Raw genomic sequence first — 17,957 nt, 5'->3', positions numbered from 1 at the left:
ATAATTATTTCAAGCTCAAATAAATCTCATAAATTCATAAAATTAACAAAAAATTAGGGAAAAATCAGAAATCACTTGGAAACATTAAATTTATGTAAATATATGATAACAACCCCATTTTAAGCTCTTTAAATGCAAAATTGTGCTAATAGCATGAAATAAAAACCGAATTTAGGGTGTTATCACCGTCCATTTTCTCTCTCTCCTGAACATCGACGGTCACACTTTCTCATTTACTGTTGATGGTTGCGATGTCTAATCTTCAGTAACTAGTGATTGGAAATGTCTCTTCTTCCATGACCATGCACTCTGAGATATCCATGGGTACCTACAATAAATAGAACTAAAGAAAATATTTTTAATTCTTGTGATGTGGCGGTGCGTTGTCGCATGACACACCACAGGATCCTGTTCCTTTACCTCATTTTATTCTTTTCTAGTGAATGAGAAACTGATGTGTGTCATTCACATCGGCAAAAGGGGAATATTCCCCAATCATTGCTTGACCCGACATGTGTTTTGGCGTGTCACATCAAAGTTTATTCTTCCTTTTTTCGATTGCAGGAGTACTAGTGTGCACCACATGTACTGCAACAATTGTTTAATTTTCTCTTTCCTTTTTTTATTCTGTTCTCTCTCAATTATTCCAGTGCATTTATTTCAATTTAAGTTACATCTTTTTTCTATTAGTCTGCCTTGCCTGCTGCAAATAAAATATAGAAATGTTAGATCATGATCGGTGCATTATGATGTGGCAATTCACAATGCCATAACTGCACTTTTTTGTTATGATTAGCACAGCTAGACATTGCTGTCACTCTTAATTGGTCGCCATACTTTAATAGTTCATTAGAAAAATATATTCTGAGTCAGAAATTTTTTTTTTTAAAATATGATGTCAAAAAGATCCTTAAAATACTATTAAGTCCCCAAAACACCAGAATATCACTCTAGAAATAGATTTAATCATTTAAAGTTTGATAACACACATTTACATTATTTTAATGTATAAATAGGTGTATATTTCACATAAATAACCCAATAATTTAGATGTTATCGATAAGGTGGTAGCAGATATTGTTAGGCAGCCAGTTAATGTTTGATGTAATATTATCTGGTCCTACTAACTTTAGATTATTGTTGTTAGGCCATTGGCTAAATCTTTTTGAAGTGAAACATATTGTTGGGTAATAATATCGCAACCTGAATGCAATATCCATTATCGAATACTGATGATTTCTTTTATCTAAGAAATAAGAATGCGGGTGATATAAGATTTTGAAATCTATACAGATATTGATTTTTAATGCTGAAATGCTAAATTTTCTAAATAATTTTAGCTGAATACCAAAACTGGATATTGATATTGTTTAGTTGATAATGATAATGAGATTGCTGATGAGATTGGAATGGATAATGGATACCATTCTGAAATATTGAATTTGACATCAAAATAATCCATCAGTTTTAATAGTCAAAATTGTGATTGAACTGTTTTTAGGATTCTATTTTAATGATTTTTTGGGAGGCTCGTGAGCTAGAAATTTTAATAGTATACGTTTGAAAATGTGCTAATTATAGGTTACTGTACTCTCATTTGTTTTTGGGGCATCCAACTAATTATATATTTTTTTGATAATTGGAATATAATTGTGAGAAATATATCAAACTTCTTCCATGAGGGAAGGATTGGACATGGTGGCCTGGACATGTTTATTTCATATATAGTAAGATTGGCAATGTAGATCTAATTACAGTATCCATGAAATTCGGTCAACATTATTCTACTAGTGCAAGAAGCTCCACATTCCCCACCTTTATTTAAAATTTTACTCTTAATGTAGACACATCTACATCATCATAATCTACATTGTGCAAAATGTGTGTAACATAAATATTCTTACTCCATTTGGTATATTTAATTAATTATAATATGGATCAACTAATTCTGTTAGTGTATATATCAAAGCTAAATTGGAATAGTTAAAGATTTTTGCAGCAATTCAAATACCAAACAAATTTCTGATGCTAAGTTAATGTTTCACATTAAAGTCAATCTAAGGGCCTTAATCAAATTTAGAATATAAAAGTAAAGGGGGTAAGTAAAGATGCTTTCATTGCATAGGGGTGATTAAAATCAATAATTATAAATTTCATTGCATCTACAATGATGCTTTCCAATCAATGAAGCCAATTTCACCATCAAGACAAACATAATAACATTTTTAATATTTCCCCCAGACACAAATATTTTACCCAAATGAGTACCTTGATACTCGACCCCACCAATCAAGATCGCTAATAAGTGGCCTACGAATAAGGGTAATCAACTATATTGGTGTAATGGTCACCTAGGTTTAAATAGAATATATGAGAGACACAATAGAATATTAATGAATATTGATACACATCCTCTCCCTAAGCATGAAATTATTTATCTGCACATTAGGCTCTTTAATCCTGCCTAAATGCCTAACGTTTTAATATTTCTTGCTGTGCAGATGACATCCATAATTTCAAGAGATGATCACGAAACATCAGGATAATAACATCAAACATTCTTACTCTATGGTTACTCCAAAGCTTTGTCTTATGTTCAATTAATGTATTTTTTTTAAAAAATGAGACAGGTTTTCATTTAGAAATATTTTAAGAGGAATAGAGAAATGAAAAAATCAAATAGACATGGCATAAATATATGCTACATAGCTAGGATTTAATGAAACACACATGATATAATAGTTTAAGAAAATAGTTGGGATTAATAGAGAACAATGACGCATGCTAATAAGACAAAAAAAAAATAAAACATGGCCCAAAGAAGGTGATAAAAAAAACAAACTGATGACATCAAATATGTATAGAGGAATACATGTTTTATGATTTATATTACCATTTATATCAATTATATGCTTAACAATTATCAAATATTCATGTTGAAAATTAAATTAACACTCAGTTTTGTAATGGGTCCTAATTTATGGGGTTTTGACTTATGAACTAACCCCCCCCTGATTCTGTTGAATCAAGTGGTTTATTTTTCTCTTGATTTCCTTGGAGCTTCATTTTATGACAAGACTTAGGTAATTGGATTATTAATGGTATACCAATGGTGGAGAAGAGAGGTACCTAAAGCACAATTAAGCCTACTATGGAGCATGCCCAATCTGGATTCCAAAAGGACCTTAAGTCCAGTCAAACGAAAGGCCTATTTTTACTGAGAAAGTCAAGGTGGCGGTTGCTATTACTTTCCTATAAAGGGGGGCACGAAATTGGCTTGTCAAATTGGCTAGCCTCACATTCTAGGTTCATCACATTGAGAATATGAGATCCCTATTTATACCCCCTCTCTCCCAGATTGTAACTATCCCTGAATTTCTGTTCCAAACTCTGTTTTAGCAGCCTTGAGTGCAGCAGTGTTTCTTTGATCCACTCTATTTGAGTGTCATGTTGAGTGTAATGACAATCCAAAAAGTCTAAAAAGAGGTGCTATAGAATTTTATACAAATACGTTAACTTCTCAACCTTGAAATATTGATTCTAAATTTTTGGAAATTATTTCATATTATGTATTTCTAATAGATAATGAAACGTTGCTTAAATTACCTTCTAATGATGAGATTGTAATACATTGAAAGCTATGAATTTTGATAATGCATCTAGGTGGGGAGAATTCACTCCCCTTTTTTAGATTGTGATGCAAAGTTGTTGAAAAAGATGCTTATATGGAATTTAAATTCTTTTATCTAAAAAAACTACCTAAAGACTGTAAATATACAATCATATCACTTATTACTAAGTGTGCAATAACTTCTTTTTCCAAACTTTGAGTCTTCTCTTATGCGATGTTACATACCAAGTCATCATGAAAATACTTAATGAGAGGTTAACTCTATTATTACCTTTATTAGTACCAGAGGAAAAGAGTGGCTTTGTAAAAGGGAAATCAATACATAAAAGTGCTAATTGTGTGTAAGAGATTTCTCAATGTATACATAATACAATACACTATAATAATGTGGTTCTGAAATTGAATATGGAAAATACCTATGATTGGTTGGAATTGACATTTTTACTGAATGTTTCATGAAGATTTGGTTGATCGGGACTTGGACTGTGATGATTCTTAGCCTGCACTGAAAATAACCATTTCCCGATGCTTGTAGATGGAAACTCTTCCCCATTTCTCCAATCATCTCTAGGTCTTAGACAGCAAAACCCAATCTCTCCAAGTTTATTTATTTTGTCTGAAGAAATACTTGGTAGAAATATTACTAAACATATGAAATATATAGTCATTGGAAAACATGATGAAAATACTATAGACATCTGAAAATACTTTAGGTCACCAAATTAAAAACGATAAAAGTTCCTTATAAATATGTGCTGAAATCCATGTAGAGAACGAAAATGAAATATAAATAAACACATCCTTCCGTGTAGGTTCATTTTCATTTACCTTTTTGGGTTGCCATATTTTCCATGTTGACAGTTTAGACAGAAGTTGGAGGGTTGTAAATATAAGTAATTGTCCCCTAGATGAGACTTGATATTGATTTAACTCTGTCATAAACATCATCTCTATTCACATTTTAGTTTTAAAAAAAAATTAATTTTTTTAAAGAGGAAAATGGACTCAAAATTAAATGCCTTCACTATATCGAAAAACTGGCTCTTTCATGAGAAGGATACTCAGTGTAAAAACAATAGTTAGGGCTAAAGTTGGAAACTGGGATATGAATGTGTCATCTAAGTGACTTCCTCAAAGAACTCAAAATATAAGGACAATATTTGAATGGAAGAATTAATCCAGTGGAAGGTTAGACAGGGCCTGGTATTACTAGACTAGATTAGGTTTCTTGGAAACCTTCCCAGGTATTACTAACTGAGTTCCAACCCTAGATGCAGAATATCCATGAGCTGAACTGGTAAATAATACCTTAAAAGATGTAAAATTACTAAAAATATAATTACCCCGATTAGATTTAAACCTATAAATTTATAACATGAAAAAGATAGAGCCATTCGGAGTATCACAAATCAAGATGGCATGAACAGGAAATTGGCCTTGATATTTTTTCAAAAAAACAAACCCAAAGATGGTTGTACTGGCATTATTTGTAAATCATCTATGCTTATTATGATTCAATCTTTTATAATGGTATTTTTGCTGGTATTATTTTATCCAAAGGTACTGTATTTTCAATATGTTTCCTGTGAAGATATCTGTTTAAAAAATGGAATTCATATTGCTTTGAAATATGTCTGTTGCTTAAGAAGCCACGGGTCGAAGAAAAAGAGCATGTATTCTTCAATAGGAAATGGAAAAAAAACTAACATGGAGGTGGTTTCTCAATGCTTGCGACTTCCTTTATGGTTTGACCTATCACATATCCAATGGATGTAATATTTTCTCACAAGTGAGAGAGTGTAAATCATGTACTCTAAACTGACACTCTTGCATGTTTTTACAATGGGAAATATGTAAGAAAATAAATGCATAAAAATGGTAAGATAATAATAGAGGATTTTAGTACATTATTAATAGTATACAGACGTGGATGAAGAATATGGAAGATATCGCCACGTCTACATAAAATACTTCCAATAAAGAGATACTTGATTTAATAATTGGAACCAAAGTGTTGGTCAAGCTTATTATATTTATAGCACCATGTTAATCTGATGGATACCACCACCCTCGCTAGTGTAAAAGTTGTGGATGGGGCATCTAAAGTTAGTCCCAGAAAATCAGGAGGGGGAAGTATTTTGAGAGATTATCATTATAACACGGCAATCACACTATTATTCTGAAGTTATAAATATGGAAGCTGAGTGTTATACACTATTACATGGCCTGAACCTTTGTGATCATAAGGGCATTATGTTACTTTATAAATTCTGGCATAAGTAACACCTGAGAATGACAACCTTGCTGGAATCAAATGACTCATTATGTCAGAAAAAATCCATATATTGAACATATAATGATAATATTCAGTAGCTGATGCCGTAGCTATCATGCTATTAGAGAATAGTATAATCAATTCTTTTCGAGGATCAGAGTTAGCTCATGTACTAAGAGGAAGCTATCAAACAGGTCCGATGGGACTACCCTACCTTAAATGTGCTTAAGTTATGCCACCATCAGCAACTAGCTGGCCAAAGTAAGGAGGCGATGGCTAGCCAGAATAATCAGCCAAGATTTATAGGGAGGCTACTTTTTCAGGTGCAATTGCTCCTTGATAGAGGAGCTTTTTTTGATTTGCTGATATACTCTCTAAAAGTTTTTGCAAAACTGAGCTTCGTATTATAAGTACATTCTTCAAGGTATCATGTACATCACATTTTATATTATAATTAGAAAAATGACAACATGGCAAAAATGTACAAATTTGAATTTATTCCTCATTTCTGCTTATATTTCAGTTTTTTCACCTGTGATTTTGAATGGCAGGCTCGGGAAGCATAGCAGATATTGGCTTAAGAGATGCGGTGTCAATAGAGGAGAATCAACAAAGAGTTTACACATTGTAGCTTTTTCATGGCTGTTCATGAGGGAATAAAGAATCAGGCGTATTCTGTTTATGGTTGCGGTCATATTTCATGATGAAGATGCAAAGCAGGGAAACTCTTCAGCCGGTCTATCACCCATGAAGGATGTTTATGACTTCCCACAAACAATACTCAGGTAATTATTTCAACGTCAGTCTGCCATTGGGGCAGCTCGAACAACGTAAATCACGCCATCAATAGATATAATTAATATATGTACATATTCTTCTGTTAAAACGATAGATAGATACAGTAAGAATGCGATAGAGATGGATAAATTGGAAGATACAGATATGGATAGAGAAGTAGAGAAAGATTCTCTAGATAAGATCGGTCTCACCAGTCAATTGGTCACCAGGCCCAACTGATGACTAGGATTCGATACACGATCAAGATACTTGTTTGATAATTGGATTGATGGTGAAATGGACAGATCAAGTGCTGAATTCGATGGGTCCAATCGTCGATCTGGTCGAATCTTCCATTTATATCTGCCTTCTAAATCTGAAATTATTCATTCACCAATATCAATCTGCTGTTTCTGAAATCTTCCATTCGAGATGCATCAATTTTTTTTTTCTGACAACTTCTGATCTGCTTCTTATCCGTCATATATATTTTTCAACGTTCTGATTAGTTTCGTACGCACCTGAAATTTCTAAATAATTTCTAGACTATCTTCTAAATTTCTGGATCGGTAAAAGAAAGAGTTCACGCGTGATGGAAAATCCAAAAAGAGAAATGTTTAGAATTTGAAGATGAACCAAGACGAACCGTTCAACGAGAGTGAACAACATAATAGCAAAATTGACTGTTGGGATGGTTAACGGACTCGTTATCAAAGCCATCAAATATAGGAATTCATAAAATATAAATCTATCTTTTTTGTTTCAAGATTAAGGGCTCAGGAAGATATTAGACATTTAAGGAAGCGCATCACCACTTTTGGGTTGTATGTGAATTATAGAACCCCACAATCTTTATCCTCATATGCAGACATAGTCAGAAGGTCTACTGTCCCTCAAAATTATCCTTCACTTGTTCTTCATCTTGGTAGTCCCAGAGAGTATTTTAAATCCACTAGAGGACGTCACTGCCATTTCCATGTCATATGCAAGACTATATACATATTCATAAGATAAATACAAGTGTGTATATATATCTCTTGCAACAGTAAGGTGTACGCTTGTTTTGGAGGACTGCCCTGCTAGGAAAATTATTAAAATTACTCTTCTGTTGGGCAATACATGGTGGAGCCTCGTCGAAACGTTTTAATATTTATCACCTTTCTGGCTTTGTGGGTCTAGATTGGCTTAGCCAGAATATCAGGAATGGATTATTGTCTTTTGAGCACGTTGGATCTGATATCAAAGGTAGCTCACGTGCTCATAAGTGCAGTATACAGTAGCTAAACCAGGACATAGTATTTGTGATGGGATTGATTCGTTAACATCAAATGTGAAGTTTTTTACTAGTTATACTGATGTATTCTTAATATCATCTCTTTTGTATCTCTGACTTTTCTTGAAATATGACATATCAATAGGATCGGCATATACCTCGGCGATCCGATCTGATTCGATATCGAGATGGTGATCAGTCACTATCAATCACTATAGTTTATATTTTTTATCGGTGTTTTGATCGTTCAAATTCTAGTCAATGGTCCAACAAAGCATGTATTAAAAAACATAGCTGTCTAATGCAAGTGTAGAATAAATCCATGGGTCTTTCTGCGGTTTTGTTTAACTCCACTGAACATATGATTTCTCAGTATTGAATTTCGGCGATCATCTGAGGGGTTAAAATACGGGTTTAAGTTTACACAATGAATTCATATCCGTTTAAATTTAGTAAAATCTGTCTCCCAGGATGGCGGCTCAGCCCGTCGCCCTGTCCATTCTCTGATTCTCATCTCTCTCTTCTGTTCTCTAACGTTTCAACCTTAATGGCATCTGATCTGAGTTAGGATTGTGAGATGCCCCTCTATCTTCTTCTCTCTTCTTCTCTACTTCCCTCTTCTTGAATACATCATGGCATCTCACTTTCCTTAACACTATCTTTCTCTCGTTCTCTCTCTCTTCATCTTTCTCCCTCTCTCCCTCTCTCTCTTTCCCTCGTTCTCTCTCTCCGTCTTTCTCCCTCTCTCCCTCTCTCTCTTTCTCTCGCGTTCTCTCTCTCCCTCTCTCGCTTTCTCTCTCTCCCTCTCTCTCTTTCTCTCGCTTTCTTTCTCTCCCAACTTTTTTGCTCTCTTCTCTCTCCCCCTCTCTCGCTTTCTCTCTCCCCTCTTTTTTCTCTCCTCTCGCTCTCTTTCACTCGCCTTCTCTCTCTCTTTATCTCGCTTTCTCTCTCTCCCCTCTTTTTTCTCTCCTCTCTCTCTCTTTCACTCGCCTTCTCTCTCTCTTTATCTCGCTTTCTCTCTCTCTCTTTCCCTCGCTTTCTCTCTCTTTCTTTCACTCGCTTTCTCCCTCTCCTCTCTCTTTCTCTCTCTTCTCTCTCTTTCCCTCTCTCGCTTTTACTCGCTTTCTCTCTCTCTCTTTCTCTCGCTTTCTTTCTCTCCCTTCTCTTTTTCTCTTTTCTCTCTCTCTCCCCTCTCTTTTTCTCTCTCCTCTCTCTCCCCTCTCTTTTTCTCTCTCCTCTCTCTCTCGCTCTCCCTCTCTCTCTCCCTCTCTTTTTCTTTCTCTTTCTCTTTCTCTTTCTCTATCTCTCTCTCTCTCTCTCTCTCTCTCTTTCTCTAAATATATCTACATCTGTCTGAATATCTCGACCGTCTTATCTCTTTCTCTTTCCCTGTCTATGTTTTCTCTCTCTCCCTTTCTCTCTGTGCTTCTCTTGCTTTCATCTCTACACCTCCGGTGTAAGTCTCTCTCTCTTTCTCTCTCTCTCTCTGTCTCTAAAAATCCGGATGTCTATCAACCAATCCTTGCCCTTAACTTAAAGTATACAGCCGGAATCGGGAACTTCAGCAAAAGATCCGACCACGATCTGTTGCAGCGAGGACTGAACTTATTAACATGGAATATACGCCAATAGAACGCACCCGAGTCGTCAGAAATGATGCAGATCGACCCATTTAGATAAGCCCATTTTCGAACTTAATATTTAATCTCGAATAAAGTATGCCTCTTTGAAAAAAGCCGATATAATCTTATCCCATCTCTGGTCAAACTTGTAAGGCCAGGCTGTCCGTTCTATAACAAGACTCGCATAAGCTTTCCTTACCCGTCTCTCTCGGTCTGGGAAGACCGAGTTACAAGGGAAAGCGATTAGAGATGGAGCTTACAACCATCTTCTTCCTGGTTCTCATCATCACTTCTTCATCTACTGGTGAGTTCTCACAATCCCCCTCCCATCCTCTGGATTGGTCTTGATCATCTCATCTTACTGATCGAATTTTGATCGATCACATCAATTGCTTTAATCGGCGAGTATTTTGGTGTAGAATAACAACAACATCCAGACTAAGAATGAAAATTGAGCTATCGCAATCAGCTATAGCTTAAATTTTTATTACGGGGAATCAAGCTATTCCTGTTGAGAAGTAATTTCCTGTATGGACAATTATATGTATCGTCGTAGATTTAAGCAATCATTTTACCCCTCCATAAAATGATTTTACTTTGCCAATTTTGGTGTTAAAATATTTCCTGATTAAGTGTGGGGATCCGATGATAAGTAGAGGCTGATTATGTCTAGAAAATAAATACGGAATATTCCATCATAGGTTGTACAGTATGAAATTGTTCCTCTTGCCTATAACTAGGGTTGAGTCCTTGAGTCACAAGTGAAATGTTTCTTTGAGAGTTACCATTACTCTCAAAGAAGACTAAGATCGCAACTTGTTGACTCAAAAGAGCAAGAGAGCAAGGATCTCAAGTACGTTTTGCTAAATTCAAATTTTTATATATGCTTAAATATACGATCGTTCCAGATATATACTATTCAGTTATTTCGTGATTTATACTGAAGAAAACAATGCAACCGACCCTTATTCTTCAACAGAAACCTTAAAATTACTTTCACTTCTGTTTTCAGCATGGGGAGGGATAGTGGGAGTGGACTACGGAAGAGACGGCAACAACCTTCCTTCACCTCCGAGAGTGGTAGAACTTCTCAAGGCCAACGGCATAACTGCAGTGGGCATGTACGACTCCAACGCCGAAGTACTCCGCGCCCTCGCAAACACAGGAATCAAGGTCACCATCGCCATTCCCAACGACAGGCTCGCCGCAATGAACAATCCGAACGTGGCCGGGACTTGGGTATGGGAAAACATCGGCGTCTACCGCCCTGCTACCGACATCATAGCCGTCGCCGTGGGCAACGAGGTCTTCCATCAACGGTCAGATCTCAACTGGGCCATCGTCCCTGCTATGTGGAACGTCTACAACGCTATCAAGAACCTCAAACTCGACGGGATCGTCAAGGTCTCCACTCCCGTGGCCTTCTCCGCGTTTGACAGGTCGTTCCCCCCCTCTCAAGGGAGATTCAGAGGAGATCTCCAGCCGACAGTTAGACAAATTCTCGACTTCATCTCCAAGACTGACTCTTACTTCATGATCAACCTCTACCCGTACTTCACATACATAGATAACCCTCAGATCGATCTGAACTACGCTCTGGGCCTGCCAAACTCTGGCGTGAGAGATCCGATAACAGGCCGGATGTACTTCAGCCTTATAGACGCACAGATTGATGCGGTTTATACGGGGATAGCTGCGTTGGGCTTTGGAGATATCATGGGAAGGGGAAACGCAGGGAAGAGGTTAGTGCTGAGAGAGTTTGGGCATCCGACAGCCCCAAGGAGGAGGATCCGAGGAGGAGGAGAAGAAGAAGATGAAGGAAGAAGGTCGGCTATGGAAGTGGGCAAGCTTGGAAGGGAGAGAGGGCCGAGCGTGGAGAACGCGCAGACCCATAATAGCATCATGGTGAGGAGGGTGCTGAATGGGCAGACGGGCACGCCTCTTTATCCTGATAGTGATCTCGATCTCTATTTGTTTGCGTTGTTCAATGAGAATCTGAAGCCTGGGCCGGAGGAGGAGAGGAACTTTGGGTTATTTTATCCTGATGGGAGGAAAGTTTATGATATTGACTTTGGGGGTGGTGGTGGAGGTGAGAGCTGGTGCGTGGCCAATGAAGCGGTGGGAAATGAGAGGTTGCAAGGCGCTTTGGATTGGGCTTGTGGCCCTGGAGGGGCTGACTGTGGACCGATACAGCCTGGGGCACAGTGCTTTGAGCCAAATACATTGGTGGCTCATGCTTCCTATGCCATGAACAGCTATTATCAGAAGCACGGCCGCGAAGCCTCTGCCTGCAACTTCAATGGGGCTGGCCGCATCGTCAACCAGCGTCCAAGTGAGTCCATAATATTATTTACATATTACTATCACAATTTTTAGGTTCATTTTGCATGAAAATAAATGAGTGCTGACTCTTGATGAATTGGTTCTTTGCAGGATTTGGAAACTGCGTTTTCTAACCGAGAGAATGAACAAGACCCTAATGTCTTCTCCTCAATAATGTCCCAGATGTTGAATAAATAGAAAACGTCTTGTAATGTAGCTTGGCTACACTTTGCCACCTAAGAATTCAAGAGTGTGCAATAATACGGTCATGGATGCAATGATGAATCGTGTGTCAGTTTTCCACAACAAATATATCCATCTTTCTACAATCTATTAAGTACCTAACTATCGGCCAAGATGAGTATCTTGCCTACCTACCTTAATGCATAGCCATCTGTTTTTCTATCTATCTTTGTTGAAATAAATCCCAATATGTTTTAGTTATGTATGGAAATTCCAATCCGGACGAGGTTAATGTGACGACGTATAAGAAGGTACTATAGACCTTGGTATGTCCCTTGCATGACACCAACATCATTGGTATGTGGCGCTGGGAGTGCACTTGTTGTATTCTACAATTAAAAAACTCCTTGACCCCCAACACGAGGGAATAAACACTCAAGGATGACCAAAGAAAAAACAAGGAGAAAGGAAGAAAGTAATGGGGAAAAGTGGAGAGAATGAAAAGACAAAAGAGATGAAAACATACTACAGAGACTATATTTTGTGTTATAGTTTAGAAAGGGGTAAAACCCTTTAAATAAGGGAAGGAGTGGGCCCCCCATGGGTGTTGGGTTCTGTGCCTTGGTTCGTCCACGGAAAGCATGTTTCCATGGATGGGGAAGCACGTCGATCGATTCATAATCAATCTTTAAAATAAAACATCGAATTTATCTTTTTGGGAACTTATTCCACCCTTTACATGCTCACTTTGAGATCGCTCCGAAGCCGTTCATGCATCCGGTCTCTAGAAGCCACATGATTAGCCATACTTCCCGTATAAGTAGGATGAGCTAATGCTATTATATCCGAATAATTTGATGTCCGTCTCGACTATCCATCAAATAATAATATTTAGAGTACATGTTTAAAGATTATTGGTCACTGTATTACGATTTTAATGGTAGGAAACCGTCATGTTGCCGCATCAGCTTCATTATGAATAAAAAAACAAATAATGGTGAGCCTACAGCTTTTAATAAATACACGCCGAATAATGAGTCGTCCCGTGCATTTATTGCATGTAGCTATCAATTTTCCGCGTGTATTAATTACACAAAATTCCAAATGCAGAAAAGAACAAAACATACATTTTCTTTTAGCCACCCGTGCCACGTAATAACAGCCACAATGATTTGTTAATTATGGCATCGCTCATCGCGATGCCATAAGTAGCTTATGATGAACGCTATGATTGGATAAACATGGCTTTGGGAATTGCGATGCCATGGTTTCCTACAGCAAATGATTGGCGCGGCCAATCATTTGTTTGAAATTTCAGATGAATGACGTGTAAGCCACCTAATTTAAGAAAAAATGATTTTTTAAAAAATTCACAATATATTATGTTACTTCTAAAAATTATTTTGAGCTATATAATTGTTAGAAAAATATAAAAAATATGTAAAATTCCAGAAAAGTTAGTAAAATCATTAATGACCTCTAGCTGAATATTTTATGCCCTGCAAAAATATTTCATCATTAAATGACATGTAAGAAATACTAAAAAATTAAAAACAATCATAAAATCATAGTGCAAGTCATGTAAGTCCATTTACTTAGATAACATGCAAATATGGCTAGTAAAACACATATATGCAATGTAATATTCATCAATTTCCCTTTATAATTTGCAAGTTATCAATTCATGGACATTATTACAAACATCACACGGAGTTATAATGAACATAAATAGTTTATTCGACTAACTTAAATAAACATAGTAGTGTAATTGGCATGACAGCCCCATAATATCCATTCATACAGGAAAGCGACAAAGGGGGGAGCACGCTTATGTTTCTTACGTGCTCCCTTTTTTAAGGATTGAGAAGTCAAAGCCCTCCTTTCTTGCCTTCTCATGATAAGGGGGCGGACATATACCCAACGGTCTTAATGTCTACGTATCTATCGATTGGCCTATCTACAATTTTACTACCTAATAATCTATTAATATATAGATATATCTTTATCTGCATCTTTATATTTATGTAATTATATTTTTATAATTTTTTTAAAAATACAGGATTATACATTATCATTTCATTGGTCTTCTCATTGATGGCCAGCCTAGATTCATGCCTACGCGTACTAAATAACTAAGACAGTTTCCCCATGTAATCCATTTAAATCACCTTGGTATACTAGCCATTGGTGACTTGATAGGTTAGGTTGGTGTTGCATCGAACATATATGATCTCCGTTGCGGCCAGTTTTAGCCATCCTTTGTTGTACCATTTTCATCATAATGGTTTGCACCTTTCCAATAGCACCCTTGTTTATTGTGGTCTCTCATGGAGATCCAATGTTTTTTCACAGGGAAGGTCGTTTGTCATGTGGATTCCGCATTCAAAACCCAGCCCATGGATCCATATCCATCATGGAATACCATGCCAGGGATACTTCAACACAAGGGAGATACTCCACGTACTTATGTACAGTTATCTATTTATTATTTAATTAATACTATAGTGGTACCAAGCAACAAAATCTTGTTAACTGTTTGATGAACTCACTTTAAAGTGTTTAATTTCGAGTTCACAATTGATAATCTCAAAAAAATGATATTTTGAATCTAATTTCATGTGTTTTCAATATTTGATTGCATTAAAATGATTCTAAATCCATGTTGCTTCAAATAACTTGGTCTATTTTTGCAACACAATTCTGAAATCCCCTATTTTATTGTACTTTTGAATGATTTTGTGAAAATAATTTATAATGAAATAATTTTACAAGTCCCAATATCCATTTCTATATTTTTTATAATTTTAGGGGTTTAATGTGTTTTTAGAATGGTATTATTGAATTTTTCTGATATTCTAATACTTTTATGGAATTTTCTGATGTGAAGTTCATAAAAAATATTTTAATAAACTATAATATATTTTTTTGGATTTATTTAAATATTTTTTGGGTGTAAAACTCATTGTTAGATATTTCATGTGCTCTATCCTATGTCACAATCCAATTCATTTGGATTGCAACCAAAGATTGCGGTCCAGAAATCATTGGCATGAGGAAAAGATTGTGCTAGCCAATCATTGAAAACCGCTAATGATTAAGCCTCAATGATGTTATTTTTTATCTGACATAAAGCACAGCCAATAAAAAATAAGAACCCATTTTTGGTAAGAATTGCGCTTTGATGCACATAACATGTGGAAAGAGGAGAAAATCAAACCCTTTATATCCATTCAACACACCAACTTTATCTCAAAGATGGACGTGGCATTATTGGATTTAACGAAGTAACAACATTCATTTAAGTTACCAAAGTTCATTTTTTCATGTACACATAGCACAATCTTATTCGAGCTACTGATTTAGAGATGGAATTTGATTGGTTATTTATGCATGTCATGTCACATTATTGACTAATATTTTCCAATGCAGATTATAACACAGGAATTTCATAAAAATTTCAAATTATGTGGAATGTGGGTGATATGATGATGATGAGATGAAGTACCAACTAATTTGATCGGTCCAATCTCAAGTCGTGATACACAGTTATCTAGCAGTGCTTTTAGGGTTCAAATTAAATGGTAGAACCATCTTTACATCCTCTATTGATTTATGGTTTTGGATCTATAAATATTTGTCGTTGTCAATCTTTGATCATCACACATGCCACTTTTCCTACATTGTCAGCACATCTCAATCTCCATATTAGTCGCCACTAGCAATGGTAAATCTATGTCAGCTACCAAACTCTACTGCCTTGTCATGATATGCTCTAGTAGCACCAGTTAAGGTAATTTAAATAAAATTAATGATTTCTCATTTAATTTTTTTATAAATTTCCATAAAATATTTATAAATTTGGAATAAATTAGGTTAAATGTAATAAATATTGTTTTGATTATCTTAGAATAGTTTGAAATAATTTTCACTAATTTTCTTTCATTAACTTATATTTACTTCTTTATAAATATTAGTTAACTAAAGTTTCATTATTTCGATACCTCTTACTTGCGTTGGGGTGTATGGCCTTGATCTGGATGAAAAAATAAGGATTCTTGTAATAGATGACTAATAAAATAATTTAAATGACAATTAATCAAATGTAAAGCATCAATCAAATCACTTGAGTGCAGATCTGATTCCTTATTCCTTGGATCCTCGAGTGGGACATATTGAGCTTCTCAAGTGTGCAGCTCCTAGATATATTCATAGAAGTTGTGGCATGTTGAGTCTCCTTCCACCATGAAGGGACAATTTCATGCTCCATCATCATTACGTTGACTCTATCACATAAGGAATGGAGATGAGCCAAAGGGATAAGGGAGAAAAGGGTGACGACCCTGAATCCCTAAACTAGAATTTTATCTTTCAATATTGAAGAGATCATTTGCATTGGACCCTCTAGGCATGTGTGTGTCAGTCCAGTGATGACTCAAGTGGCCTGATAATCTTTAATGGCCTAATAAATTAACTAACTATTTGAATATATAGATTAATAAATGACAGATCGATAACACCCAATTGATAGGTTCAGTCTCCAGCCCATGGGGGTTCCAACCAAGAACTCGCAAAGATGCAAATGAGGTTGTTGATAAACTCACTTTTAGGGTGTTAATTTTTTTTGATATTTGACCCAATCAATAATCATTTATAACCCTTTACTCATGAAATAATTTGACTAGTTAGTGACGAGTGATGGTTGTCTCCACAGGGAATGGATATTAGGGTTTTAATACTCTATAAATAATGATTCAAGAGGGATGAGACGAGATACATATAAAATAGGAGATTGTGATGTGTTGATAAGTATTATATTATCATGGTGATATGAGTAGTAACATGATGATTAGATAGGATGAGATTTATAGATCAAATGGAAATGAGAGTGAGAAATGGGAAGTGATGATGGATGTGGAAAATGAATAATAAAAATTAAGTTTTAAGGGCATTTTAACACAATGATTTAATGTGTCTTTTTATGATTTTTTAACAGTAATGCATGCCTCAATAAGAATTTTGATCAAAGAATAATATGTTCTCCGTGAACTAGTTGACTGATTGTAAGTGAAGATAAAATACCAGCCTTATTTATATTACAAGGCTACTTAGTTTGATCATACGGTGAACAACTCAAATTATGTATTTAGGGCTTCTACTTTCTATGACATAAAGATAAATATATTTTATCATTTTTTTATTGACTTCATTTGATTTGTTTAATAAATTCTTTAAAAGCCTAATTACTACCTTTGAGTATTTAAGGCTCAATTTCCTGATGATTTAATGAGAGTTTATTACATAACGATATTCCTATCAAATACTGATATCTTTATTAAAATGATTTAGTAAACATAAATTAAATTTTAAGTTGATTATAAAGCTGAAATCCTTGAACTTATGGCAAAGTTCTAAATGTAAAAATTCAAAATTAAAATGATTATTTTTTTAATTGCATAGGCACAGTGAATGCATATGACTTTTAGACTTATGAAAAATTATCATCATGCTCTTTCAGATTCCTAGGTCCATATATACTGTTTTCAGCACTAATTTCAAGCCTCTTCTCCTTGACCTTTGAAACTTGCAATCCAACAGTAAGAGAGATCTCTCAAATCCTAGAGCAATTTGGAAGCCATTTTTTTGGCATTCTTTGAAGAGGTCACTGTTTCTGACATCAATCCAATTCCATAGAACTTGGAATCATGGTTTTTGGTGCGACGTGTTTGAAGATTCAAAGGAAAGAAGGCTACCTCTGAACTTCGCATGTCCTTGACATTGTGATAAGTTTATAAACTTTAGCATACCTTTTAACCTATGATTAGTTTCTAACATCGACACAGAACCAAAGAAGTTTAAATCGCATCATTTGGTTGA

General features: G+C 35.5%; 1 protein-coding gene across 1 annotated transcript; it reads left to right on the top strand.

The window, feature by feature from the left end:
- The first annotated feature begins 9,723 nt into the window (after positions 1-9,723).
- On the top strand, positions 9,724-12,185 carry LOC144716483 (glucan endo-1,3-beta-glucosidase 13-like). Its single transcript, XM_078591602.1, has 3 exons — positions 9,724-9,882; positions 10,591-11,910; positions 12,012-12,185. The coding sequence occupies exons 1-3, from the start codon at positions 9,828-9,830 to the stop codon at positions 12,032-12,034; spliced, it is 1,398 nt and encodes a 465-aa protein (XP_078447728.1). The 5' UTR covers positions 9,724-9,827; the 3' UTR covers positions 12,035-12,185.
- Positions 12,186-17,957: the final 5,772 nt, after the last annotated feature.

The sequence above is a fragment of the Wolffia australiana genome, chromosome 2 (assembly GCF_029677425.1).
Source record: "Wolffia australiana isolate 7733 chromosome 2, ASM2967742v1".
NCBI classification, from domain to species: Eukaryota; Viridiplantae; Streptophyta; class Magnoliopsida; order Alismatales; family Araceae; genus Wolffia; species Wolffia australiana.
Note: the sequence above shows the minus strand (reverse complement) of the source record. Positions and strands in the feature narration are given on the sequence as shown.

Coding starts and splice junctions, on each gene's coding strand:
- LOC144716483 (XM_078591602.1), top strand. CDS start 9,828: ATGGAGCTTACAACCATCTTCTTCCTGGTTCTCATCATCACTTCTTCA. Junction 9,883..10,590: donor CATCACTTCTTCATCTACTG/GTGAGTTCTCAC, acceptor TTCTGTTTTCAG/CATGGGGAGGGATAGTGGGA. Junction 11,911..12,011: donor CATCGTCAACCAGCGTCCAA/GTGAGTCCATAA, acceptor GGTTCTTTGCAG/GATTTGGAAACTGCGTTTTC.